We start from the raw sequence: 25,948 nt of genomic DNA on the forward strand, positions 1-25,948 counted from the left end.
GACCCGCCCGGTCCCACCACCAATCCAGCAGAATTGCAGGGAGGGGCCCTGAAAGAACCAGATCAGAGATAGCCTTAGGCATGGTCTTTTATTCACTTGGATACTGTACAAATATTACAATTTTCTTTTGCTGCAAAAAGTATAAAAATAATCTTTATATAGGAATCCATTCGTTACTGCAAATCTTTCTAAATCTCTGCAAATGGCTCTAAATGAGGGTAAATGAATAAACAAGAAGGGAGGGTTGGTCTACAGGGCAGCAGGAGATTGGGCCAATCCTCAGGGGCTCACCTGCCCAGATTTCTAGCTAAAGACCTCTCTGTTCCTTCTGGTTGACAGCCATTCTCCTCCCCCCGCCCCCATAGGTACTCAGAGCTAAAGGTCCAGCAGATGAGGGGTACACAGGAGAGGTCTAGGGGAAGCTGCAGGGTCAGGGGTGGGGAGAAGGGAAGGAGGCTCGGAGTGGTGCTGGCAAGCATCTGGCTCCACCCTCAGCTTTCCTCCCCAGAGTGGGAGGCGTTGGCTGGAACAGGGCAGTGGGGCTGGACAAGCTGCCCTATGGGGATGATGGCAGGTCTTCAGATCTGTGCCACTGAGTGGCAGCCGAGCCTTGGCTCTGAGAGGGCTCGGAGAGGGCATGAGGTGGGGGAAAGCCCCAGAAAAGGAGAGGCAAACGCTCTGGCTCCATGGTGAAGGGGGCTGAGCCCCTTTCCCCTGCTTTCCTAGCACGGTACAGGTGCTCTACTCGTGCAGGAGTGGGAGTTTTGATCAGAACTGCAGTGAGGGAAGGCTGGGGAAGCCAGGAGTCTGTGGCTCTCAAGCCGTGTAGGGGTAGAGCAGGGGAGGTCCTCAGGCAGCCCCCAGGTCACACAGTCTGTGTCCCAGCCACACAGGGAATGTCCCTGTCAGTCAGAGGTTGAGAACAGGCACATCGAAGAGGTCACAGACACCTTCACTCTCGTCCAGGTTGTAGATGTAATCGTGGTCTCCGGGGGGTGGAGATAGGCGGAGGAGGGGGGCAAACACTGCAGAGAGCACCAGGCTGAGGCCCTGGGCCAAGCACAGCCCCCAGCAGTTGCCCAGCCCCCACTCCCACCCCCACCCTCCACCTTCCTGGGCCACCCACCTTCTGAGGACATCAGCTCCTCCAGCAGCTCTGAGCTCATGCATTCTGGAGGGAGGAAAAGCTGGGTTACATTTTGGCTCCTGGCTCTCCACCCACCAAAGCCCATGAAGAGGGCCCTCCACGCACCACCCCCCCATCAAGAACTTTTTGTCCAGGTACCAAACGCAATCACAGGGCCTCAGAAGTGCAAGAAAACAACCATGAGACCCTTACCCCACGGAAGAGTGCAGACCTACCTCTTGTGGGATCAAAGATTTCTGACAGCTCTTTGGGGAGTTCCAGAACTGAAAGACAAGAAAGCCATGCTGGAGGGCACAGAGATCCAGTCTGGTCCCATTCCAGCCCCCACCTTCCTCAGATCTACCACCCATCTTGGGGCTCCACACAGCTGGAGGTGGAGGGCATGCCCCAGGCCAAGCTGGCGTTGTCAGTCTCCCTGGCTAGATGTGAACTCCTGAGTACCCAGGGTACTAAAGGCTCATCGCAGGTGACTGATACGGCCCTTCTAACTCAGAAGTGCTGCAGAAAGGCAGCAGACCCCTCCCTTCACGGGCTCAGTAGGTATGCCCTGTCTGATGGCGGCTGCCCCACTCACTCCTGCCCTTGCTGAGCACCTGCTCAATGCTAGGCTCAGCGACCACACCCGGGACCAGGTCATCTGGCAAAGCAGGCAGACATTCGATAGGCGCTGGTGCTACAGGGTGACAAGTCTGCTACAAAGGTCTGACTGGAGGACACACGTGTGGAGCAGGGGAAAATTAAACTAGCAGAGTGCTGGTGCACGAGGACTGCACATACCAGGTGAGGGGGCTCTGCTCTTACCCACCAGCCCTTAAGAAGCTGTTGGAGGTACTCTGTAAACTCAGAAATGGCACACACAACCTGTGTTTCAGACAACCCTATCAGTCAGGGTAGAGCGGAAGATGCCGAAGAATTCAGGACAGAGGTAGCCAGTAATGACCCTGAGTATGAGGACATGAAGGCAGCGATGGGAGATGTCTGAGACAAAACTCAGTTAATGCAAAGCGAAGAGGAGATGGAAGCAGAATGATGTGCAGGTGTCAGGCCTGAGGGACCAGGGCCAATAGTAGGGTACACACTGACAGAGAAAAGCTAGTTTCAGTTAAGGACCCAGTGAAGGTGAGAGAGGGAACACAGAGGACAGTGTCAGTGAGAAGAGACTGGTGCTTGTGGGCTGAGGAGAACGAGTCCTAGAAGCGAATACCCAAATCGCAGGATAAAAAGAAGACTCAAGGCAAATGACATCACGTCCCCTGGGAAGACACTGCCCCCACTTTTGAAGCCTGAGTGCCTTCCCACACCCCATCCCCAGGACAGCTATTATGCCTTCCTGACACCTGAGTGCCCGGGGAGGGAGTGGGGAGGTAGGGCGGTGGGGGTGGAGGCAAGGCTTGAGAGGGGCCTGGGAGTTCTGTGGAGCCCAGGCTCCTCACTCAGACTGGCAGAGCTCTGGGGTCAAAACAAGGTTTGATGTGGGGGCTGGCCAGCTCTGGCTGAGGAGACAGGAGAGCTAGGTTCCAGCCCCAGCTGTTTCTGACCTAGAAGTGGCTGCGGCCAGATTCCCTGCCCCTCAGGGAACATGCACTCACCTCCTGTGGGGTCTGCCTTGATGGGCTCAAAGGAGGTAGAAGGGTTGGGTCCGGATGAGCTGCTGTTGCTGCTGCTGCTGCTGCTGCTGCTGCTGCTGTCTAGTAGGGCAGAGGACTGCAGCGGCCGAGTGTCCAGGGCTGCCAGGCCCGGTGGGAGGGAGCCAAGCTCACCACCGTCCTTGCTGTCCGTTCCAGGGCCACCACTCACTGCAACCAGATCCCCTGAACCCAGTCACTTGGGAGCAGGAAGTGGGATACTGAAGTTTTGTGCTAGAACCCACAGTAGGGGTGACAAGAGTCCCGGTTCCCAGGCCCAAGGAGAGATAAGCACTGCCAGTCCCCCCGACCCTGCCCCTGGCCAGCGCCCTGCAGAGGTAATGCAGAAATGAGCCACCAAAGGAGACAGGAGCATGAGGCCTGCAGGATAGAGACTCATGAATGACATGACTCCTGTGACCACACTTCAAGGGGGGCTGAATGGAGACACAAGTGGACTTGGGGAAAACTGTTACCACTAATATCCCTTCACACCATCAGAGCCTATTAGAAAGGGCTCATTTATGACCACAGCAAGGGGAGGCCAGCTGGAGGTTAGGAAAAGGACATCCTCCCCAAGGTCTCTTCCAACTCTGAGCACGCATTCCACAACACAGAGGTATTGCCTTCCGGGCCCCAGAAATCATTCTATCACCAGCTGCCTGTTATTACCTCACCTGCGATCTCAGCTGCTGGACCGGGCACCCCCTGGGCTTCAGTGATGCCAGTGACAGGGGTGGGGGTGGTCAGCTGGGGACTGCTTGGGCGTGAGGTGTCATGGGGCTGAGCCAGGGTAGGCTTGGGCAGAGGTGGAGGGGTAGAGACAGCAGGTGGGCTCTGGAGCAGATCTTCTGGTGGTGGCACAGGCACTGCCACAGGCGGTGAGCTCCATGCCTCCTTGTTTACCAGCAGCACTTCAATAGGGCCACTCACACTCTTCAGGTGAATCTGGTATTTCTTCTGTCCATTGAGGCCCTGGAGGTGGGGGGTAAGGGACAGGCGGAATGAGAAGCAGGCTTGGCTCCTGCCAGCCTAACCCTGGGCCGGGGCCAGTGTCCTCTCCCACCCTAGGCTGCCCGTTCTTCTAGATAAACCCCAAGTCCAGGCCACCCCCTACCTGCCCCACCCGGGACTTATCGGGCTCCACAGCCAGCACCCGCCCTCAATCAACCCCGCCTGCTTGGGCTGAGCACCCACCTCTGGGATGGGCACCTCGAGGCTGGTTCCCGATGGGGCCCGGATGGCCAAGAGGGTATCTCCTAGAATGACAAGGAAGAGGAGTCAGGGCCCATGGGCTCAATCTAATCTGAGAATAGGGGTACCTATTCCTTTGAGCAAGGGAGGAAATCATGGTCTCTTAGGATAGTAAGCCTCACCCGACCCCCACCACAGTGGCTGAGGCAGAAAACTAAAGCTTTTCTCTTCCCAAGAGCCCAAGGGTTAGTAACCAGAAAATCTGGGCTCAAACGTGTGGACTGAAGGATTGCTGGCCATAGGCATCTCACTCCTTGATTGATGGGGCTGGTCCCTAGAAGATGTTCTGGCCAAGGCCAATGTTCCTTTTCCAAACTAGTTTAGGGGATGCAGGATGAAGAAGGAGCAGTTCCTGTATTTGTAATGCAAATAACTGATAGATTGCAAGGGAACATCATGCATATGCGTACGCACATGCTCTGTCCCCCTTATGCCTCTGTCATGTCCGAGAAGCCAAGCCCAGGGAACAGTGCAGATGGGGACTGACCTAGGGACCCAGCCCAGAACTCTTGTACCCTTTCAATATGGTTTGTCTTCATGGAGTCCTGGTGACCCTCAAACCCAGGACTTACCCTGCCTGGTTCCTCTTTGGGCAAGCCTATGGAACCCTCTTAAGAGACTAAACTCTCCTTGGGCACTGAGCCCACTGCTCAAGGCTGTGGCTCAGCCCAGCCCCACCCCCATGTCCCCCTACCCAGGCTCTGCTCACCAGCAAAGCATCTGCAGATGTCCTCATGAGTCACGTAGGCCAAGGTGTGGGGGTTAAGGAGAACGGCTGATGCCCTGCCTATGGTGACAAATGGCAGACCACAGAGAAAACCCAGCTCTTTAGCAGAGATCTGACATGAAAGCTCTCAGACAAAGTCCTGGGACCTGGGGTCTACATAGGGAAGAATCACAGACCACGGTTGGTTGGGGAGGGGCTTTGAGTTTGAGGAGGGAGGCCAAGGCAGGGACCTGCCCAGGAGTTGCAGGATCATCCTCCCAAGAGGGACAGTGCCTAGGGCACCACAGAGCAAACCCAGCTGGACTAGAGGGCCCCTTGCCCACTCCCCGGGAGCAGGGACCGCCAGGAGGATATCAGCTGTTCTGCACGTCCTCTGTGACATTCCGGATGCTCTGCTGCACCCACACCTTGTGCTTGTCCAGTTCTTGCTCCCGCTGCTGCAGCTCCTCGATTTCAGCCTTGAGCTCAATCAGCTTGTCCGCAATCTCCCGGGTGTTGCAGCCAGGCCCCACACCCCTGAGCCCAGAGAGTGGGGCTGAGAGGAGCTGCCAGGAACTCTGGGTCCCGTGGCCCCTGCTCTCTCCTGTGTCCTCCTCCCCACACCCCTGCCACTTCTGGGTGGGAGACGCCATTGCTCTCCCGGGTGCCCCCACTCACTTCCACTGGATGCTATTCTTGGATTTTTTCTCGATCAGCCCGATACCTTCCAGGACGTTGGTAATGTCGTAAATCCGCCGCTTCTGGCGCACAGCAAGGGTGTCAGCTGCCTGGCAGACAGAACAGAGTGCAGGATACTCAGGCCCACTCTCAGGTGTTCCCCCAGCTACCTTGAGACCTAGTCTGGAAGGGTTCTGGAAAAGGGGTGGCCCGAGTCCCAATCCCCCTCCCAGGCACTGCAGCAGCTCGGGACCGCGGGGCAGAGGAGGCCCGGCACCGTCTGAACTGATGTCCCCACACCAGCCGAGGAGGGCCACGAGGACCACCGCCTGCAGCCCAGAGCCTGGCACAGAGCGGACGCCCAATGGCCCCGGCTGAATGAATGAAACCGCTCCTGGCCTCCCGCCTGTGAGAAAGCACACGGATGGCGCTTTGCCCTCCGAGGGCTCAGCGGGGCCGCCCCAGGGGTTCCCACTACCGGTCCGGGCCTGCCTGGTCCACCATCCTCCCGGGCGCCCCTTAGCCCAGGCCGCACCAGCTTGAGGTCAAGCACGCCGTCCTTGGCCTCCTGCAGAAGCGACACGAACTTGGTGGTGAGAAGTCCCAAGCTCTTCTCGTGCCGGCTTGGGGTGCCCGGGGGCGGCGGCGCCTGCGGCCCGGCCTCCGCCATCGCTCCCGCCCGCCGCCTCCCCTCAGCCAGGCCAGGCCAGGCCGGCGCCGCCGCCACTTCCGCTTCCGTTCCTGGCCACCCGGCCGCCGGCGCCAGCGCCGCTGTTTCCGCTTCCGCTCCGCGCCCTCCCAGGGAACCCGGCGCAATTCCTCTCTGCGGACACGGCAGCAAAACTTCGGGGACCATCAGCAAATGTCCAACCGCCGAAGAGGACGAAGACAATCCGGGGATCCCGGGAGAGGGGACAGGGTCCAGGGGCAGGTGGAGGAAGTCAGGGGGGCAGCCCCGGCAGTAGAGAAGGGAAAGCCGCTAGAACCTTCCAGGCATACCCAGCCTGTCCCCTTTGCGGAAGAGGAGACCACGCTGCTTGATGACCGCAATGTGTTTCCCCCAACCTGCTCCTGGAAGCTGTCCCAGTGTCTTGGTTTAACTGACCCCATTGCTGTCCTTCAGTTCCTGCCAAACAGCCAGCATTGGGTACAGCGGGCCCACTTGTGTCCACTCCCATTCCCCTTCCCTGATCCCAGCCTCATCTTTCTCTCGTCCCCACCCTGCAGTACCCAGAGACCATGGAATTGTAACCATCTTCCCACCAATGCAAACATGCTTACCTATGCGCACATGTCAGTAAAGCACTTAGAGCAGTTCCTGGCAGGTAGAAAGGGTTAGGTGTGGCTAGTACCGTTTTGTTATGTTTGATACCATCAATATTTATTATCATTTACTTTAGGTCAGGATCTCTGGGAAGCCGACTTTGAGACAGGAATCTGTCTGCAGGGAAGTTTATTGAGGATCCACATCTGTAAGGGAGTAAGACACGCAAAATTGAGGAGAAAGGTGAATTAAACTGTGATGCAGTTACAATAGAGGTCTCAGGCCATCCTGTTAGGAGCCCTGAAACCGAGGTGGGGCCCTTCCAAGGTGGTCCATGTCCAGACAAGGTTATCAGGCCTTTGTGCCCTGACTTTGAGTGAGAGACTCAGCTGTGACATCTTAGCAACCTACGTTCCGGACAGCTAGGGGAAGAAGTGGCGTGGTCCCGCAGGGTGGATTTGGGTGGTAACCAGCATCCACTATATTATTACTACCTGGTGGTCCTCTCCATGGCCCCCTGTAACTCTCAAGACAAACACAGCTTTCAGAGCCCTCCTACCCCTCTCTTACCATCACCCACCACACACCTTCCTCACAACAGCCTCTCAGTTCTCTGCAGGGGTGCCTACCCTCCCTCTGAGGAGCCATCAACACAGTTTTCCTACTGCGATGTTGTCTGCACCCATATTTGCACACACTGCTCTCTACCCCAAATTAGGGCCTTCTAGTTCACATGAGTCTGTGTCCTGAGCACAGGACGTAAGAGGTCCTGGATGGGTTGGGCAGGACTCCTACACCCCCTCCCCCCAAGGAAGTGGCGCCCAGCCCTCCCCACCCCATCCCACAATGCAGATGCACTTTCCTGTTGGGAATAAAGGGCCAGAGACTCAGCTTCCTTCCTTTCTGGGCATTTGGCCTTGGGGAAGGAGGGGCCTTCGAAGGAGGAGGGTGCTCCTGGGCAGGGGAGGTGGTACAGAGGCTTCCTTGGGGAGGATTCTGCTGCATGCTGGGGTGTAGGCTGGAGCCACCCAGGCCTCGTGAGCCAGTGAAGAGAATACCCTGCTTTGCCCTGAGGACTGGGGGAGAGGGCCATCCTCAAGGCCAAAGAGTGTTTTCAAAGGAGAAGGAACTGGATGCCTGGTCAAGCCTGGTGAGTTCCATACTAAACCATCCTCTGCAGTTCAGAGCTGGAGCTGGGGCCAGCAGGGGCTTGAGTCTGCTCTGCCTCACTTGGCATCTGCAGGGGCAAAACTGAGAAACCCAGTCCTCCCGTTTCCTGAGGGGGCTGGGCAAGAAACCCCCTCCTCCTTCTCAGAGGGGCCTAGACCGAGGCTGCAGCTCACAGGAGCACCCATTCTGCCCACTCTAACCCAGGCTCTTGCCCCGACTCCTACCTCATCTCCAGCTCCTCCAAGGACTGCCATGGACTCAGCAACCAAGGATGAAATGCAGCCCTCAATTCCTCCCGGTAGGAGCCCTTCCGGGTGGACTAGGGGAGGGATGGTGGCCAAAAAGATGGCATTGGTGGGGTTGGGTCCTCCTTGCCAGGTCTGGCCGGTGCTCTATAGGGCAGCAAGAGGAATGGGTCAGACTGCCCTAGGGGGACAGGCTAGGAAGTAGGAAGGGGAACAGGTTTGGGCCACTTCCCATCGGCCTTGCCCAACTGACGAGGCTGCCCAGGCTCTTCCTGCCCAGGGCCTGAGTGGCCAGAGCAGGAGAGGGCGGAGCAGCTGGCCCGAGGAGCAGCACTCAAATGGGCCTCGGGCATCTTCTACCGGCCGGAACAGCTGGCTAGACTGAGCCAGTACCGCAGCCGTGAGGTTCAGCGTACCTGCTCCTTGGAAGCGCGCATCAAGGTGGGCATTGGTCAAGGGAAAGGAGAGCTGGGGGTGGGCTGCCGGCCTGGCCAGGCCTCACAGGCTGCCTCCCTCCTTAGTCGGTGGTGCAGTCCTACCTGGAGGGCGTGAAGATTGGTGTGTGGCAGCTGGCCCAGGCTTCTGAGGCCTTGCAGGCAGCCCGTGAGGCCCTTGGCCAGGCCCATGGGTTGCTTCAGGATCTGGCAGAGACCACACAGACCCTAAAACCGCTGCGGGAACAGGTTGCACAGCACAAGCAACTGCAGGTCCTGTCTCAGCTGCTGCCCCGGCTGTGGGCAGGTGAGTGTGCAGGGGCCCTGGGCCTCAGCCCCTCAACAGTCAGTCAGTACATGCCCATTACTGACCAAAGGGCGTCACCCTTAGATGGGAGGGACACCCCAGGGACCTCCCAGAGAGTGACTCAGGTTTCTGATGGCAGAGGAATCTGGATACAAATCAGCTCATGCTGGGATTGTCAAGCATGCGTTGTAGGACTCAGGGCTGAGACCCAGTCAAGTGGCTCTGACCGCCCTGGTTGCAAAGTTATTGAAATGATTCCTTAATAGGATGGGTAAATAGCCACTAGCAAGGGTCCACGAGTTCTTCCCTGCCTTGCCTCCAGGATCCCTGACTTCCTCTTGCTCCATCAACTCAAGAATTTATATCTGGCCCAGTAGGCCTCTGGGCCCTTCTCTGGGTCCTTTCAGATTGGTCAGTGCTCTGCTGTCCTGGTTATTATGCATTTTACACATCACTCCAGCCCTAGGGGCCTCAGTATCCATGGCTGTGCCCATTGCACAGGTGGGAAGTTTGAAACTTAGGGCTGTTTCATCTTCTCCCTTCCTAGTGCCAGCAGCAGTGGCCCACACACGGACCCTGATTGATGCCCAGCAGCTCTTGGAGGCATATGCGTGCCTTCGGGAGCTGGAGCAGCTACAAGAGGAGACGTGGGCACCTCTGGGGGGCCTGGAGCTGCCAGTCTTTGAGGCGCTGGGCCCTCTGGCTGAGGCTCTTGGCCAGGCTGTGGAGGTGGCTGCGGGGGCCGCAGGGCAGCTGGCACGGGAGGACCCAGCCCTGCTGGTGGCTGCTGTGCGCATAGCGGAAGTCGATGCCGGGTACACACCCTCCCTGGAGCTGACCCCCAGGGACTGGCGGCAGCGTTGTCTGCAGGCATTACAGGAGGGCCTGGAGAGAACCCACTTTGGGACACCTCTTCTGCTCGAGCCCGGGGCCCTGAAGGGGTGGCTGGAGGCTCTGCGGGTGGCTTTACCAGCCGAGTTGGCCACAGCTGAAGCACTAGTAGCACCCTGCTGCCCACCACACTACAAGGTGGTTCAGCTGTGGACGCACACCCTGCACCATGGACTGCGCCGCTGTCTGCAGCAGCTCCTGGAAGGGCCTGAGCTAGGTGCTTCTGACGCCTTCACCTTGCTGCATTGGGCACTGCATGTGTACCAGGGGTCAGTACCCTTGGGGCAACAGGAAGTGGGTGGATCAGAGGCTGGAGGCACAGAGTGAAACCGGGCTACCCATCTGCAGGCCCGAAATGATGGGGAGCCTCGAGTTGGGGCCTGAGGCTGACGTGTCTCAGCTGGAGCCCCTCCTGACCCTGGAGAACATTGAACAGCTAGAGGCAACATTTGTGGCCCAAATCCAGGTGAGTAGTTGGGCCCCGGGTATGAGAAACTCTTCCACCAGCTGTGGGCCTGTATCTAGAGTCGTATGTCTACCTGTCTCTAGTAGTATCAGTGCCCTGCTACATCCTGCTGCCTTCTGCCCCTTTCCCCAGGCAAATGTGGCCCAGTGGCTGCAGAACGCACTGGATGGGGAGGTAGCTGAGTGGAACAGAGAGCAGGAACCTGGCACCGACTCATCTGGTTTCTACCACTCACCTATGCCGGCCATAGTGCTACAGGTGGGTGGGAAGAGGCCAGGCAGGTGGCAAGCTCCCATAGGGGAAAGGGAGAACAGGACTAGGACCCTGCTGATTGCCACCCATTTCTGCCTGTAGATCCTAGAAGAGAACATTCGCGTGACCAGCCTGGTCAGTGAGTCACTGCAGCAACGGATGCATGCCATGGCATTATCAGAGCTGGGCACATTCCTGAGGAGGTCTGCCAAGGCGTCGACCCACATCTGACCCCTAGTCCTGCTCCTGGGGAAGCCCAAAGGGGTTCTGAGTGAATAAGGCACACCAGTGGGAAAGGGCTCCTTCAAAACAGCGTCTTGGGTTTCTTGAAGGTGGGGCTGGAGGTTGGACTCAGATTGTGGGGGTGCCAGAGTGACAGGTACAGGAACCACCTCTGCTTTTTGCAGTTTTAGTGATGCTCTGATCCGATTCTCCCGAGACCACGTGAGGGGGGAAGCAATGGCCCCTCATTATGTGCCCTACCTACTGGCCACCCTCAACCACCAGTCAGCACTCAGGTACCAGAAGCCACCCTCCCAGAACCCCTTACTGAACCCCAATTAGATATGGACCCAGTCCACACAAAGGTCATCAGATATTTTGGACTCAAGGATGCCTGGGTGGCTCAGCGGTTGAGCGTCTACCTTTGGCTTGGGGCGTGATCCCGGAGTCCTGGGATCGAGTCCCCCATCGGGCTTCCTACCTGGGGCCTGCTTCTCCCTCTGCCTGTGTCTCTGCCTCTCTCTCTCTCTCTCTCGCTCTGTCTCTCATTAATAAATAAAATCTTTAAATAAATAAATAAATAAAATCTTAAAAAAAAAAAAAAGAAATTTTGGAGTCACATAGCCCTGGCAGTCCAATCTTAGTTCTACTAATTGCTAATTGTGTGACCTTGGATGGGTTACCTAATCTCTGAATCTCGTTTTTCTCATCAGCACTATGTGGGTAATAATGGTAGATTCTGAGAATCATATAACAAATGTGAAGTACCTATCACAGTGCCTGCCTGACACATTGTATCAATTATTCGTTTATTCAGCACATACTTATCAAGGCCCTACTCTGTGCCTGGTAATGTCTGAGGTTACAGTTGTAAACAACAGAAAAAAAAATTCCCTTCTTCTTTGGTCTTATGTTCTATGTGGTGAGGGCAGAGAGAACAAACAAGCTAATGATGAGTTTTATTCCCTCCTGATTGAGATTAAACTCTTTCTTTACCCAAACGGAGAACAAAAGATACGACTTGCTCGAAGTCACATTTTGAATTTGAAGCAGGTCTGGTTGGGTTCCTGCTAGCTGTCTGAGCCCACCACTCCCGTCCTTAATCCAAGCCCCAGATCTTCAGAAGGGTTGAGAGCCCCCCCTTGCCCCATCTCGCCACACACTTGCACCACCAGGTGGCGTCAGAGTGGCTACACAACAGAGGGCCGCGAGGGCCTTGGCCTTGGTCCTGAAGCCTTAACTTTCGGTCTGTCCAGCTCCTCAGTGTCAGTCCTGCAGCCCGACGGGGTGGCTTCAGGAGCTTTGGCTCCGGTGGAGGCAGCGCTGGACGAGTTGCAGAGAAGGGTCTGCCGCCTGGTGTTGGAGGCGCTGCTGGCCGAGCTCCAGGTAAGGCTTCAGGTGGGGATGGGGGTGGGAGGAAGAGATTCAGCATACACGTGTGTATGAATGCTAGGTCTGGAGGAATGCTAGGTCTGGTTGTTCCTCCAGCCCTGTTTCTGCTCCCCCATCCCGCAGCCCCTGTTCACGGCTCTGCCCTCACGCCGGTGGCTTTCGAGCCCAGAGCTGCTGGACGACGTGTGCAAGAGGACGGAGCGCTTCTGCCAGGATTTCAGGCGCGTGCGGAATCCTGCGGTCCAGGTGCGTTGAAGGGGAAGACTGTGGAGTAGGGAAGCGCCCACGGAAAAGGCATGCTGGACCCACTGCGCTCTCCGCAGCTGCTCCTGGCCGAGGCGGAACGTACGGTGGTACTGCAGTACCTGCGCGCGCTGATGCAGGGCCGCCTGGTGTGCCGAGGCGCGGACGAGAGGACCCGGGCGGCCGAGCGCCTGCAGCACGACGCGGCCCAGCTTCGGGAGCTCTTCCTCGGCTTGGTGAGAGTCCGTTAGGGGAGCAGCTGGGCGGGAGTCTCAGTGGTTGGGCGGGGGCCGAAGGGGGACTCGAGACCTACTCCGCGGTGCTCAGGGCCTGGAGGAGAGTGTTCAGTGCGCGCCCGTGCTCCTCGCTCTTCGGGACCTGCTGAACCTCCGCGACCCCATGCTACTTGGCCTCGAGGTGGCAGGCCTGCGACAAAAATTTCCTGACGTGAGGTGTGAAGACTGGGGGGGGGGATGGAGCGGGGGCGGGCTTGGGAGGAGTGGGGCGGAGGTGACACACACCCCTGTGGCGCCCCCTAGCGAGGATCACGTCTCTGCCCTCTTGGACCTGCGCGGGGACGTGTCCCGAGAGCAGCGCCTGGCCGCACTCAGCTCCCTGCAGGCCGGCCCACAGCCCTCGCCCCCCGCGGGTCGCCGCGCACTCTTCAGCCTCGTGCCGGCACCTACGCCTACGCTGTCCTCCTGCCTTCCCTCGGGGCCCTGTGCCTGACCCCGGGCTGCCCCCGAACACAGGGACGGCCCCCAGAGCCTGAATTGTGTCCTGGGGAAGGGCGGATGAAATAAAAATGCGATGACTAGGGGGTCCACGCTCAGCGAAACGCCTAAGGTACCCTGGCTCCGGCCCTGATGTGTGCGCGGCGCCTCCCGTATCCTGGCGTCGGCCGGTGTGGACGCGGCTCCCAAGTACCGAGCTTCCGCCCCCACAGGCGGACTACAGCCCCCCTGTCCGCGCCAGGGCACTGTGTGGAGGCCCTGACCGCGAGGCCCCCGGGCACCCGGCGCACGGGAACGCTCCGGCCCGCGTGGAGGGGGCGGGCTTAAGACACGGCCGCGCCCAGGGGCGTGACCCGGTGGCGGACACCGCCCCTCTGCTCGCCCGGCCCCGCCCCTGCCTCCTCGGGCGCGCGCCGCCGCCGAGATTGACGCGACTACGCGCGCCTTCGCGTAAGCGTGCGCGCGCCCGAGTGCGTGCGTCACCAGCGGTCGGCTCCCGCGGGCCGGGCGGCCGGCGACTGGTGGCTGCGGAGAGGGGACGGCGGTGGCGAGAAGAGGAGAGAACAGGTGGGGGCGCGGTACGCGGGCGGAACCCCCAGCCCCCGGGAGGCCGCGGAGGCGCGCGACGCGATCCCTACTCCTCTAGCCGAGAACCCCCCTCCATTGTCCTCCGGCTCCGCCCTCCACTGGCCACGCCCCTTGTCCCATCCTCCGCCTCTTATTGGCTGCAGGTCACGCCCCTCCTCTATCTCCCCGTCCCCATTGGCTCCCCTTCCACGTTACCTTCTCCGGGAGTTTTTTATTGGCGCAGGCCACACCCTCTCATTTGTCGCCAGACTCCGCCTAGTGCCCGGGCTCCTCCCCAGTCATCTTTCATTCATTCCTCATGTAGTGTTGGGTGCTTGGGACATGGGGGTCAGTCAGACCTGTCCCTGCCCTCAGGGAGTTAAGGGGGTGGTGAGGAAACACGGATCTGGGCTCCGACAGTGACAGCTTAGGGTGGTAAAGGAGCCGCCCAGACACTGGGAGCCTCCAAGACGCCAGGAAGGCCTCCCGGAGGAGGTGAGACCCAAGCCGAGCCCTGAGGAATGCTCAGGAATTTGCTACAGAGACATTGCGAGGGCAATCGTGGCAAAAGAAGTGAAAGAAACAGTTGTATTCTTGGTAATTGCGAAGACGTAGGTCGAATGAAAGAGGGGGGAGTGGAGATGAAGGCGATTGATCCAGAGATTGTGCCCAGAGACCAGTGAGGAGTCCAGAGAAGTGTGCAGTTGGTTGAGAAGAGTAAAGTCTGAGGCCTGAAATCTTTTCAAAGAGCTGGTCACCAGGCAGAGGGAAGGGAGGTGGGGGCAGGGGACCAGATCTAGATAGGGAGACATAGTGTGGACAAGGAATGTTTCCAGTTCTGAGAAGAAGTACTCTTGGGTTCATTTATTGAGCAACTGCTCTGGGTCAGGTACTGTTCTGGGTTCTGGGGACACAGCTGTTGAACATTCGAAAGGAGAAAGCAGATAACTATACTATACTGTGCTTCATATGGTGATAACTGCTTCAGAAACCAATAATGTGGGGAAGGGAAGATTGTGGTGGAGAGGAAAGAGGAGGTTCACCATTTTATAGTGATTCAAGGAGACTTGTCTAATAGCATATTTGTGCAGAAATCTGAGGAAAGTGGGAGAGGTGAGTCCTGTGGTTATATGGGGAGAAGCATTCCAGATAGGGGACATGTTCGGTTTTAGATGCTTATTGTACTTTTAGGTAAAGATGTTGAATTGATAACTGGCAACACCAGTCTGAAGTTTATAGAAGTCTGGGCTGATGTATTTGAAACATGAAAGCAGATGAAATCACTCTGGGAGTAAGTATAAATGGAGAAGAGGGGAGAAGTGTCCATAGAAGTTTCCAAGTCCTGAGCCATTACAGTGTTAAGAGGTCAGGAAGATAGGAATGATGAGCAAAAAAGGCCAAGAGGTAACAGCCAGTGAGGTAGGAGAACATGTTTGAGTGTATTTGGGAAGCCAAGTGGGGAACATGTTTCCAAGATGAGATGATTAATTATGTCCTGTGCACTGTTCAATATGAAGATCATTGATGACCTTGGTCAGATTCAGCTCAATTTTAATGGAGAGTGGGGATAAAAACCTAATTGGAGTGAAACGTAAGAGAGAAGAGGAAAGAAGGGTTGAGACTGTGTACAGATGGGTGATGGGTGTTGTGCTGCAATAATGAGCAGCTGGCGGGAGATGTGGGGCTAGAGGAGTTTGGGGTCAAGTGGGGGTTTGGTTTTGTTTTTTTTAGGACAGAAATAACAGCATGTATTTATGCTGATGGAAAGAATCCAGTAGAGAGGAAGAGATTGATGGCGTTGGAGAAATGCTGGAATTGTGGCCCTGAGCAGGCAGAGGAGTTCAAAGTCTGGAGCCTTCAGACAGTCTCTGGGGAGAGACTGGCTTGTTCTGAGCCCTAGTACAGAGCAAGGGGTGAACATGCCAACGCTGGCCTGGGATGACCACTAGAAAGAGGCCTCTGATAGGAGACAGACCAGGAATTGGCTTGAATTTGCTCAAGTCTCCCTCTGCTCCCCAAAAGCTGATCCTAATTTGGATTTGAACAGATGACCCAGAGGAGAGAGGACGCATTCCAGGTGGAGGAAGTAACATAATCAAGGGACATGCAGGCCCCCGACCTGACTGAGGCCAACTGGGGTGGAGGAGGTGGTGGAGCTAGATGGGATGCGAGGGGTGAGACCGAGAAAATGCCATAGGCGGAAGGCAGGTTGAAGGTAGTGAGGCCCCCTCAGCTGTCCTCCCGGCAGCTGGGGCTACGCCACCAGGTCTCAGTCTAGGTGGGCGCTGAGCACGAGTTGGGGCTCGGGCCTTGCTCTCGGCAGCTCATAGGCTAAGGGGATTCCAGAACCACCATCTAGGTGAGTGCATAGTTCCTGCTTTCCCCCAGTCCAGCTTCCTTGGATGAGCCTGCCTGGAGGGAATGGACACCGGGAAGGGGGTGAGGGGCAGCTACCCAGACCCCTGGTGGCAGGCCCCGAGCCCACTGAACACCTGGCCAGGGCATTGTGGAGCGCAAGGCCTGCTGATGCTCAGGCCACACCGGCTCATAATGGTCTCCACATGCCCTTCTGTGTCCCCAGAAGTCGACAGTGTGGGGAGTTGGAGTGACCCGGCTGGATGTGACCCCCAGGACAGAATGGTGCTGGACTCAGGGGCTCAGGTGTATGAACAGGCACCCCCCAGCCCGCCAGCTAGTCCCTCATCCTTGGGCCATCGGCTGAAGCCCTCAGACCGAGATGGGACACTGCTGTACCCCTGGCCTCGGTCCCTGGCCTTGCCCCTGGCTCTGTCAATCCCCTCAGCTCTGCCGCCCAGGCCTGAGCTGCAGCCCTTCTCAGAGCTGCACTTGGGCCACCGTGGCCACATGCGTCGCAGTGAGAGCACCTATACTGTAAATAGTACTGGCCGGCGGGGAGGTGGCCCCCAGGGTCGGGCCCCACCTGGACGGGCACGGGACCCAGGTGGGGGCACCCTGCGGTCTGCGGCCTCCCTGCCTCACATTGCTAAGACTCGAAAGGATGCAGGCCGTGGTGCCAGCAAGAGCCCTTGCATGTTGGTGGCCTTACGGCCAACCAATATGGACCGTGAGCGGGACAAGTTCTTCCAGTCCCATTACACCTACAACCCACAGTTCGAGTACCAGGAACCCATGCCCACGGCTGTGCTGGAGAAGTACTGTGAAGCTTCTGGACAGTTCATCCATCAGGTCAGTCTGGCCTGCCCACCTTACCCTTGTCCTGATCACCCAAGAGGCCTGGTCTGACCAGCCACTGCAACCCTGTTACAGGCAGTTGGCATCATTGAGGCGGTCCTGGAGAAGTTTGGTACCTATGAACACTTTGAGGCTGCAACGGGGGGCCAGCTGCTGACCAAGTGCCAGATCTGGTCCATTGTGCGCAAATACATGCAGAAAGAGGGCTGCGTCGGGGAGGTGAGCTAGCCCTGTCTTTGAGGCCCCTCTTGTATGTGCCCCAAACCGGGCTGCCAGGCCCAGCTCCACACCAGGCCAGCTCGTGACCCCAGGCAAGCCCCTATCTCTGTCCCAATGAGGTGGCAGCTGGCTCTGAGCAGAGGTGGTGAAGGGTGGGTTCCCTGGCCAAGGGTGTGGCCTGGCTGTCCTGAGGCATCAGTGGGTCCGCCTGTATACCGGTCCCAGGGCTGGCTGCCGTGGTTTAGGTTCACTACCACCTGCAGGTTGTGGTGCAGCTGAGTGAAGACCTGCTGTCCCAGGCAGTGATGATGGTGGAGAACAGCCGACCAACACTGGCCATCAACCTGACTGGAGCCCGCCAGTATTGGTTGGAGGGCATGCTGCGGCACGAGATAGGTCAGGGTGTGGATAGGTGGGTGGGTGGGTAGGATGAGAGGAGACTGGGACGATGTGGGGGGCAGCTTGGGGCCCCAGTAACCCCACCCTGTTTCTTTCTTCCCCTTCCTTCCGGAGGATGGGCCCTTTCCCTTCGTGAGCAGCTACCTACCCCCTCTGGCTCCCAGAGGTAGGCCAGAACATGCCCGCCCAGTCTCTGGGCTCACTCCCATCTCTTGCTCCTTTTGGGTATTTTTTCCTCGCTCTACTTCCTCTCTGACTTCCCTTGACAGTGGGGACAAGGCTACTGAGGCTCCGACAGGCCAGAGTACCCTGAGGGTCCCACTAGCCCCACCAACAGGGAGGCCCTCGAGGGTGGGTGGAAGGCCAGATCCTAGGAAGAAAATTAGTTGAGGACACAAAGCCAGGTTTTAGGAAGGGATAGACTGAGCTGAAAAGGAGAGCATGGGACACTAATTAGTATTCCTTTCTGTCTGTCTCTCCTCATCAAGAATCCTGTGGCTCTGGGCAAAAGGTGTTTTTCCGCTGGGGTCATCAGCATGACTGTCAAAATGATATGGGCATGCAGGATGTGGGGCTGGGGTGGTTTGTGAGTTCCTACACCTCTCCTGGGGGCGTGGGGGGCAGTGTGAATTTGGGAGAGTTGTGTGTGTAGCCCTGAATGGATGCGGAAAGATTCTTGTGTGGGGGATTCTGAGTCTTTGGGTGTAAGCTCACCTGAGGAGGGTCTTCCCGTTGCCTGGGGTTGGGTGAGTATGCATTGGGGGCGGGGGCGGGGAGAACTTGCTGAGAGCCTGAGTTTAGGGGCTGGAGTACGTGGGAGTCACCGGCTAGAAGTCCTGCAGGATGTAGCAGGACAGGGCCCGGCAAGTTGGTCCCCCTATGCCCTACCCAGTTTCTCCTTCCCCTCGCCTTCCCTGCAGGCACTCACTACCTGCGGGGCGTGAACAACGCGCGGCAGCCGTGGCACAGCGCGGAAGGCCGCCTGCAGTACGGGCTGCGGCCCGCGAACCCCACCGAGGAGGGCTTGGCCAGCCTGCACAGCGTGCTCTTCCGCAAGCAGCCCTTTCTGTGGCGCGCCGCCCTGCTGTACTACACCATCCACCGTGCCTCGCGCATGTCCTTCCGCCAGCTCTTCCAGGACCTGGCGCGCTACGTGCAGGACGCGGACGTGCGCTGGGAGTACTGCGTGCGTGCCAAGCGCGGCCAGACAGACACCTCGCTGCCCGGTGGGCGCCGGCGCCGGCTTGGGGGATGCCCTGAACGGGAGGACTGGGTGCGGGGGGGGGGGGGGGGGGAGTGCCCTGACCCGGGGTGAGGGTGGGAGGCTTCGTTCCTCGGGGCTCACAGCCGTCCGGTGCCCACAGGCTGCTTCAGCAAGGATCAGGTGTACCTGGATGGCATCGTGCGCATTTTGCGGCACCGCCAGACCATCGACTTCCCGTTGCTGACCTCACTGGGCAAGGTGAGGCTCTGTGCCCTCTAGAGATCCTAGCCAGCTCTCCTTGTGACACCAGTGTTCCCTGAGCCTCTGATGGCTGCTCGACTGAGGACAAGGTGCCAGGCTTCTCTGGTGAGGAGACCTGGGTGGAGGTGAACAAAAGAGAAGTGGCAGCCTGGCAGCCAAAAGTAGGTACTTGACCTAGACTGCAGGTGTGTGTAGCTAGCTGCATCTCAGAGGAGGCGAGCATTCACACCTGGGGAGCAGTCAACACAGCCTGGGAAGGAGGCCGGAGAAATGGCCAGGGACCAAGTGTCTGGCTCTGGGTGTTTGTACCAGGCTGAGGAAGGTAGACTGCACCTGAAGCAACAGGGTATCAGTAGAGCTTTAGGCAGAGAAATGTCACTTTTGCTTTAGAAGGCTCCCTGTGGATGTTAGATGGAAGGTGGATTAGACAGAGAGGCCTAGGGAAGGGGAGCACAGGTGGAGGAGGAAGCTGTCTTTGCAGTCACTCCCGCGGAGTTGATGTTGGTCTGGTCTAACTGGGCAGTGGCCATGCAGAGGGAGGAGCAAGCTGCAGAAAGCTCTTCGGAGAGTGGAATTCCTCTAACTCAATAGCCACCCTGACTTGGTGGGTAACATATCCCAGGTCCCTTCCCTCAAGCTGATATAGGGAACCTGTGAGGAAGGTGGGGCTGGCATAAGCTGGAGCCCAGGAGTTCAGCGTTTGGTGTGGGGTCTGAGGTGCCTGAAGGAGATCCCAGGGAAGGTGTTCAGGAGGTAGTTGGATACCTAGGTTTGGAGGTGAGGGGAGAAGCTGGGTTGGAATTAGGAGTAGAGTTGTAGGGCACAGATGATAAAGGAAGATGTTGAGAGGGAAAGAACAAACACCCAGGACTAGGCCTGAGGGTACATAACATTGGGAGTGGATCCAGAGGGGAAAGGGAGGCCTTCCAGGAGCAGAGGGCAATGAACCATTTGTACACGGTATGGAGCTGGGACCAGCTACCTGAAAGCCAGTGCTACCTCTGGCTATCCCTGAGGCCCAGCTTCCTTCTTGCAGGTGTCCTATGAGGATGTAGACCATCTGCGGCCCCATGGGGTGCTGGACAATACCCGGGTGCCCCACTTCATGCAGGACTTGGCGCGCTACCGGCAGCAGCTGGAACACATCATGGCCACCAACCGGCTGGATGAAGCAGAACTGGGCCGCTTGCTGCCTGACTGATGCTGGTGGATGGCTCCAGGCAGAGGCCTTGGGCGGAGGGCTCTGGAACAGCTCCCAGAACATGAAGCTGACTGTTCTGTGCTTCCATGGCCTGGGTGTTTCTTGGGGAATGGGAGGGCAGGAGCATCCCAGGAAGTAGGAGTGGCAGCATCAGAGGGTTGATGTCCTTTGCTAGCCTCCCTGGGGCCTAGGGACCAGTAGTAGCATGCCAAGCAAACTGAGTTGGCCCTCCTACCTCCAGCTCTCTGTTGAGCAGAGGGGAAGCCTGGGCAGGAGGGAGGCCGAGCATGATGGGGATGGGGGGTGGTTTGGGAGTAGAAACTTTTTCTTGCATGAGATGGCTTTGGGTGTCTGCATACTCCAGTCTCTCCCTTCCCCCACCTGGCCCCTTGGTGCTCCTTCAGCTTTCACGCTGTCTACCTCTCACTGGGTCCTGGTGGGGATCTCCTTTCTCCTGGGGTGACTGCCTGAGCCTGAGGGCCTGGCTTTCACACAGACTCAAGGGGCAGGGGTCCTGGTGGTAGAGACCCAGCTGGGCTGGGGGTGCTTTCTAGCATTTTGCCTCTCCCACTGGTCATGTATTTATTCCCTATCTATGTGCTCTGCTTCCTGGGACTGGGAGGCAGCAGCTTCTGAAGGTATGGTGGAGGGAACAGAGCTCCTCTGGAAGGCACCACCTGTTCCTAACCTCACTCTCATCTCTCTTTCTCTCTCTCTCTCTCTCTTTCACACACACACACACACACACACACACACACACAATCCTTTAGGCTTTGTGAGTCAAGCCTAAGAGCTCACCTGGCCTTGCCTCCAGCCCGTCCACTGACCTGTGCTGTTGCTGTCTTTGCCCGCACCCTCACAGCTGGTCTCTGGCAGAGGGTGGCATAGGCTGGCAGCAGCCACACTTCAACCTGAGGGGCAGGCCCCTTGCTGGTGTGTCAAGTCCTGCGCCCCTCCTGGGTCAGGAGGGTGTAGAGGTGGCTGTTGCTTCATTTCATGTCAGACTCAGCTGTGTGATGTTGACCCATTCCCACTCACCCTTGCCCTTGGTTTTCCCATCTGTAAAACTTAGAAAGGCAACTGGAAAGTCCTTTTTCATTTAGTCAGTGATTTTGTGTAGAGCACCTTCTATATGCCAGTTACTGGTCAGAACCCTCAGTGAGTTCCCAGTCTAGAGAGAAGCCAGACAATTAAAACAATTACAATGAAGTGTGTGGCCTCTGTCTACCCAAGATCCCTTCCTCTTCCTCTTTCCTGATATTACTTCCCAAGACTGTGAGCTCCAGCCTGCCCTAAGTGGAGGGAAGCCTCCCTTCCCTGGCTCTCTAACCCAGGCCCAAGGGCTTCCATGAAGTGGGGCAAGTGACTACATTGCCCCCCATAGACACTTCCAGTTGGTTCATGAGGGGAAAAGGACTGTGGGGCAGGGCCCCAGGGTCTGGTGCTTGTCCCACTGGGGCGCTGGGACTGAGGGTTCTGGGGGGTGCAGCCTGGGATACTGAGGACAAAATGGGCCTAAAGACTGGACATTGGGGCACAGGGCTGTTGAGGTTGCTGAGACTCAGGGGCATGGACCCACAGCCTAGTTCCTGGGCAAAAAGCCGGAGTCACAGAGCCCAGACAACCTCCGGGGTTTATTCACTTCCTGGGGTACTGAGTCAGACGGGGGCTTGGCAAGGATCCCAGCCAGCGCAGAATCCCAGCTCCTATCTGGCTTGAGCAGGGAGCGGCCTGAGAGCGCTCCAGCATTCAGGAATCTAAAGATGATAGGGGAAAAAGTGGTTAGTCAAGTGGGGCCCACCCTCCCGGCAATCCCCCGTGGGTTTGGGTAGCCTCACACCTTCAGACTCATCACCCGCCTCGAGGTCAGGCTCCGGCTCTGGTTCGGGTTCCCGCTCCAGTTCAGGCTCCGGTTCTGCCTCCGGTTCTGGTTCCAAATCCATTTGGGGTTCCGACTCCAGCTCAGCCCCAGCTTCCAGCTCGGGATCGGGTTCCTCGAGGGATCCTGATTGCGCTGCCTCGGAGCCCCCAGGAGCCCCGGGCTCGCCGCAGTCTGCAGCTCGGGGCAGCTCGGGGCAAGTGGTGCTCGAGCCAGGGGCCTCAGGCGTCCAGTGGCCAGCGCACGCAGCGTCCCAGCTGCGTTCCCGGTAGCCTGGAGGGGAGGCGGGGGTATCCGAGGCTCACTTTCCGCCTCTGGAGTATCCCCGACCCAGACCCAAGTCGGGAGACGGCCCCTCGGTTCCGCACGCCGCCCCGCCCGCCCCGCGCGCCCCCCGCGCCCCGCCCCGGGCGGAGGCCCCGCCCCGCAGGCTCACCGGTGCCCACGTGCTGCCAGTCCCAGGCGGGGTCGGGCGCCCGCGCGGTCCGCTGGGCGCAGAGCAGCAGCTCCTGGCAGGCGGCCTCGCCCTTGCTCTGCACCAGCAGCAGCAGGCGGCGCACCCTGCGCTCGGCGTCGGGCAGCGCGTCCAACGCCTCGTACTCGGGCCCGGCGAGCACGCCCCGCGCCAGCAGCGCGTCCAGCAGCAGCCCCGAGTCGGCCTGCAGCGTCTCCACCAGGCGTTTCCGCTCGCGGTCGATGGTCTCTGAGGGCCGCTCCTGGGAGTTGCCCATGGCGGGGGCTGCATGGGGGAGGGGGACAGAGGTAGTGGGGCCGACACCCCCCACCCCCGCCCTTGACTTCTCTCCCAAGGTCTCAGTGAACACTCGTGGCTGACACCGACGCTCACCTCCACGCAGGCAGCGGAACAGCTCCTCAGCACAGGACTTGTCCTGCCTCTCAGGCCGCTTCTGTCGCCTCCTCAGGCTCCTCCTTGGGTCCCTAAACGTCAGCCGTGGCTCTGTCCTCTGTGCTATCCCCAGGTCCTCGCCTACGCTCTACCCCTTTCCCCAGTTAGCACAGCGCTCCTGAGCCCCCACGGCCTGCGGATCAGGCATTCTATTCAGAGCCAGTTCATCCAAACTGCTTTTTCCCAGCCTGCTTCCAGGCAGCAAGACCTGCGATTGATCCTGATAGACACCCGGCACCCAGCTGCAGCCAGGTCCTTCCAGTCTATCCGCTGAACAGTTCTCTGTCATCCTCGTCTCTTAGTCTGGCGTTTCCTGCGCAGCCTAGACCCTGCGGGATGCTGAGTCCCCTCTGCACCCAGAGAAAGAGTGCTGAGAGCCTCCCCTAACCCACTAGAGGCGGCCCAGGCTCCTTATTCTGACCTCAGGCCCATCCTTCCCGGGTAGGCTCTGCCCCTGCAGCCAGCCTCTCACAATGCCACCACTGTGTTGCAACCCCAATCTGGTCTCTGACCAAGATCTCCTGACATTAGCTGAGATCCAACTGTCTCCCTGATGCCCTGGAATTGTCTCTTGCTTCATCTTTATTTATTTTTTATTAAAAAAAAAAGATTTTATTTATGTATTTGACAAAGGGAGAGAGCACAAGCGGGAGGAGTGGCAGAGGGAGAGGGTTAGGGAACGGGAGAAACAGACTCCCTGCCGAGTAGAGAACCCGACCTGGGGCTCCATCCCAAGACCCTGGGATCATGACCGGAGCCAAAGGCAGATGCTTAGTCGACTGAACCACCCAGGTTCCCCTCTTGCTTCATTTTTAAATATCATGGACCCAAGTTGTAAAAGCTGCCAACAAATGCTCGCTGAACCTCTACTGTTTTCTTTCACAGATCTTCCCATTTTGAGAGACTGTCTCTAGCAAGCAGCAGGTGTTAGGCAGAAATTAATTTGCTTTATCCATTTATTAACAACTAAGGACAATGGTCCATCACTTCTGGGGTGGCCTGACCCAGGCAGCAAGGCCCCCGGCATTAAGGGGCAAAGAGGGATCTCTGGGTGACACAGCGGTTTAGCGCCTGCCTTTGGCCCAGGGCACGATCCTGGAGACCCGGGATCGAATCCCACGTCGGGCTCCCGGTGCATGGAGCCTGCTTCTCCCTCTGTCTGTGTCTCTGCCTCTCTCTCTCTCTCTCTATCATAAATAAATAAAAATTAAAAAAAGAGATAATCTATTAAAAAAAGGTGGGGGGAGCAAAGAGGTCAGGCCCTAGACCAGTCTCTCCCAGCCCATCTCCCCTGCCTTGGCTTTATACACACAGAACCCTCCTGGGTCTCATCCTCCTTTTGGGGTCACTCCTCTACTTCTCTACCTGGCTCTAGATCTGGGAGAGTGGCTTTGGTCCTGGCCCCCATCTTGCTTGCCTCCCAGGTCTCTCTCACAACCACTTGGTGTCATGCTAAGCCTCCCTGGCCATTTCATCCCTCCTGGCCATACCGAAGTGTCCGCCTTCCTCCCAGGCCACTGAGCAGAGGCCAGGGCTACCCCCTTTCCCTCCTTCTCCCTTCATGTCACATCTCTGACAAATGCTGCTCCTCTACTTCTCAATGGGTCTCCATCAGCATCTTCCCTCAACCCCACTATCATCACCCATCTCCTATGACAGTCTCTCCAAGTGCCTCTCACTGCCATCCCATCACCCTCGCAGCATAGTGACTTTGACAAGTCTCTGGGACAGGATTTATTGTCCCCATTTTACAGATGAGGAGACAGGTTCAGAGAGACCAAGTGACAGAATTGGAATCTTACTTCCTCTAGCTTGAACTACAATGAGATCTCCTGCCAAGCAGCTTATCAGCCCTACCTGTCCCCTTCCTCCACCCCCCCGCCCACCCCCACCGTCCATCAGAGAGAACCGAGATGATCTGGTCTGGCTCCTCAAGCCACCTTCCACCCCTCTGGGCAGCCAGGCTTTCCTGCACTTCCCTATACCACACAGTGCTGCGAGAACCCTGCAAGCCCCTGGCACATCTGAACATTTGCAGATGCGGTTCCCTAAGCCTGGAATACCCTTCCTCTCCCTCCATGCTATGGACCCACCCTCTAAGACTAAAATGTCCCCTCGTCCACCCTAGTGCCTGAGTGTCCCAAAGGCAGACTGGTTCCTTCTCTTGCGTGTCCCAGTGAACAGCATAATCCTTCACCACCACGCTGACGTCACGCACTATGTACATGGACCCTCTGCCCTCTTCAGCGGAGACCTCCAAAGACTCTCTCCCCAGCTGCCAGCGCAAGACCTACTCTGTACAAGTGCGGGGGGAGTGTGGGGGGTGCGGACTGGATTGGCCCCTCCTTCTCCCTCGCTGCTCCCCAAGTTATTTTCATGTTAGCTTCCTCCCTGCAGTATGCCAAGTCCTGCACTTTGTCCCGTCTGGGGTGCGGAGACCCCAGCTCTCGGGGTCCTCCCTCTGCAATTCAATGCCCCGAAGTGAACAGCGAAGTTAGGTCCCAGGCCAAATCCTTCCCGGGGCTCCAGGTGGCTCGGCGTGCGAGGCCTCGAGGGGGGTCTCGGCCTCCCTCCCACCGCTGGGCGCCGGCTCCTGCTAGGGAGCTAGGGTTGTGGGAAAGGCCGGAGCCTTACCCTAACTGCAGTCACAGGGCTGCCCTTACCTCCCCTCCACCCAGTCCCACGGTCGGAATCCGGCGGAGGGGCGGTGCTCACAGACCTCCTTGGAGCTCGGCGGGGGGTGGCGGGGCGCGGAATCTGCCCAGTCTCAGTTTCTCTTCCCTCCCCCAGCCGGGTGGGGTGGGGCTCCCGGGTCTACGCGCTCCGGGCGGCCCCACTCACGGGTCGAGCCTCCGCGGGGCAGTAGATGACGAGGCAGAAAGGGCCGGGCAGGGTGGGGAGGAGAGCAGCAGCTGCGGCGGGGGCGGGGCGGCCAGGGCTGCTGGGAAAGGGGGGCGGGGGAGGGGGCGTTCTTCTTGGGACACCGGGAGGCAGGCCGCAGGGGCCGCGCGATGCCCGGGCTTCCACGCAGAGTCGGCTTTCCCCCTCCACCTGGGGTGCACGGGATG

The 25,948-nt window shown here is 58.3% G+C and overlaps 4 protein-coding genes and 1 long non-coding RNA gene across 32 annotated transcripts; 2 read left to right on the forward strand and 3 right to left on the reverse strand.

The window, feature by feature from the left end:
* Positions 1–69: 69 nt before the first annotated feature.
* Positions 70–8,293, reverse strand: E2F4 (E2F transcription factor 4). Of its 2 annotated transcripts, XM_038538683.1 has the most exons (12): positions 8,069–8,293; positions 6,692–6,880; positions 5,946–6,536; positions 5,411–5,520; positions 5,108–5,269; positions 4,736–4,779; positions 3,970–4,031; positions 3,450–3,747; positions 2,737–2,943; positions 1,363–1,410; positions 1,127–1,171; positions 70–1,025 (listed from the first exon to the last, which is right to left on the reverse strand). In XM_038538683.1, exons 3-12 carry the CDS (start codon positions 6,264–6,266, stop codon positions 910–912), a joined length of 1,413 nt encoding a protein of 470 aa, XP_038394611.1. In that variant the 5' UTR covers positions 6,267–6,536; positions 6,692–6,880; positions 8,069–8,293; the 3' UTR covers positions 70–909. The 2 variants fall into 2 exon arrangements, with proteins under 2 accessions (XP_038394611.1, XP_038394612.1); XM_038538684.1 differs by lacking the exons at positions 6,692–6,880; positions 8,069–8,293 and having other exon boundaries at positions 5,946–6,582.
* Positions 7,552–13,116, forward strand: EXOC3L1 (exocyst complex component 3 like 1). Of its 4 annotated transcripts, none has more exons than XM_038538680.1 (14): positions 7,552–7,824; positions 8,049–8,142; positions 8,370–8,530; positions 8,611–8,830; positions 9,378–9,990; positions 10,070–10,187; positions 10,320–10,445; positions 10,542–10,642; positions 10,847–10,957; positions 11,918–12,047; positions 12,177–12,299; positions 12,377–12,532; positions 12,624–12,748; positions 12,836–13,116. In XM_038538680.1, the coding sequence occupies exons 1-14, from the start codon at positions 7,678–7,680 to the stop codon at positions 13,023–13,025; spliced, it is 2,415 nt and encodes an 804-aa protein (XP_038394608.1). In that variant the 5' UTR covers positions 7,552–7,677; the 3' UTR covers positions 13,026–13,116. The 4 variants fall into 4 exon arrangements, with proteins under 4 accessions (XP_038394608.1, XP_038394610.1, XP_038394609.1 ...); XM_038538682.1 differs by having other exon boundaries at positions 8,080–8,142; XM_038538681.1 differs by having other exon boundaries at positions 7,553–7,824; positions 8,080–8,142; positions 8,355–8,530.
* Positions 11,604–13,364, reverse strand: LOC111096057. The gene is made up of 2 exons (XR_005360226.1): positions 13,147–13,364; positions 11,604–12,722 (listed from the first exon to the last, which is right to left on the reverse strand). It is a non-coding gene; the product is annotated as an uncharacterized LOC111096057 (long non-coding RNA).
* A 91-nt stretch (positions 13,365–13,455) lies between these two features.
* On the forward strand, positions 13,456–21,303 carry KIAA0895L (KIAA0895 like). 21 transcript variants are annotated; one of them, XM_038538708.1, is made up of 10 exons: positions 13,691–14,092; positions 14,789–14,888; positions 15,329–15,956; positions 16,179–16,258; positions 16,730–16,804; positions 16,886–17,029; positions 17,293–17,425; positions 18,349–18,654; positions 18,793–18,890; positions 19,930–21,303. In XM_038538708.1, the coding sequence occupies exons 4-10, from the start codon at positions 16,235–16,237 to the stop codon at positions 20,092–20,094; spliced, it is 945 nt and encodes a 314-aa protein (XP_038394636.1). In that variant the 5' UTR covers positions 13,691–14,092; positions 14,789–14,888; positions 15,329–15,956; positions 16,179–16,234; the 3' UTR covers positions 20,095–21,303. The 21 variants fall into 21 exon arrangements, with proteins under 21 accessions (XP_038394640.1, XP_038394631.1, XP_038394635.1 ...); XM_038538709.1 differs by having other exon boundaries at positions 15,329–15,674; XM_038538711.1 differs by lacking the exon at positions 15,329–15,956.
* A 405-nt stretch (positions 21,304–21,708) lies between these two features.
* Positions 21,709–25,746, reverse strand: HSF4 (heat shock transcription factor 4). Of its 4 annotated transcripts, none has more exons than XM_038538688.1 (5): positions 25,600–25,746; positions 22,821–22,912; positions 22,410–22,712; positions 21,935–22,246; positions 21,709–21,851 (listed from the first exon to the last, which is right to left on the reverse strand). In XM_038538688.1, exons 3-5 carry the CDS (start codon positions 22,702–22,704, stop codon positions 21,844–21,846), a joined length of 615 nt encoding a protein of 204 aa, XP_038394616.1. In that variant the 5' UTR covers positions 22,705–22,712; positions 22,821–22,912; positions 25,600–25,746; the 3' UTR covers positions 21,709–21,843. The 4 variants fall into 4 exon arrangements, with proteins under 4 accessions (XP_038394616.1, XP_038394617.1, XP_038394618.1 ...); XM_038538689.1 differs by having other exon boundaries at positions 25,544–25,695; XM_038538690.1 differs by lacking the exon at positions 22,821–22,912 and having other exon boundaries at positions 25,600–25,739.
* Between the last annotated feature and the right edge of the window lie 202 nt (positions 25,747–25,948).

This window comes from Canis lupus, chromosome 5 (genome assembly GCF_011100685.1).
Source record: "Canis lupus familiaris isolate Mischka breed German Shepherd chromosome 5, alternate assembly UU_Cfam_GSD_1.0, whole genome shotgun sequence".
Lineage (NCBI taxonomy): Eukaryota > Metazoa > Chordata > Mammalia > Carnivora > Canidae > Canis > Canis lupus.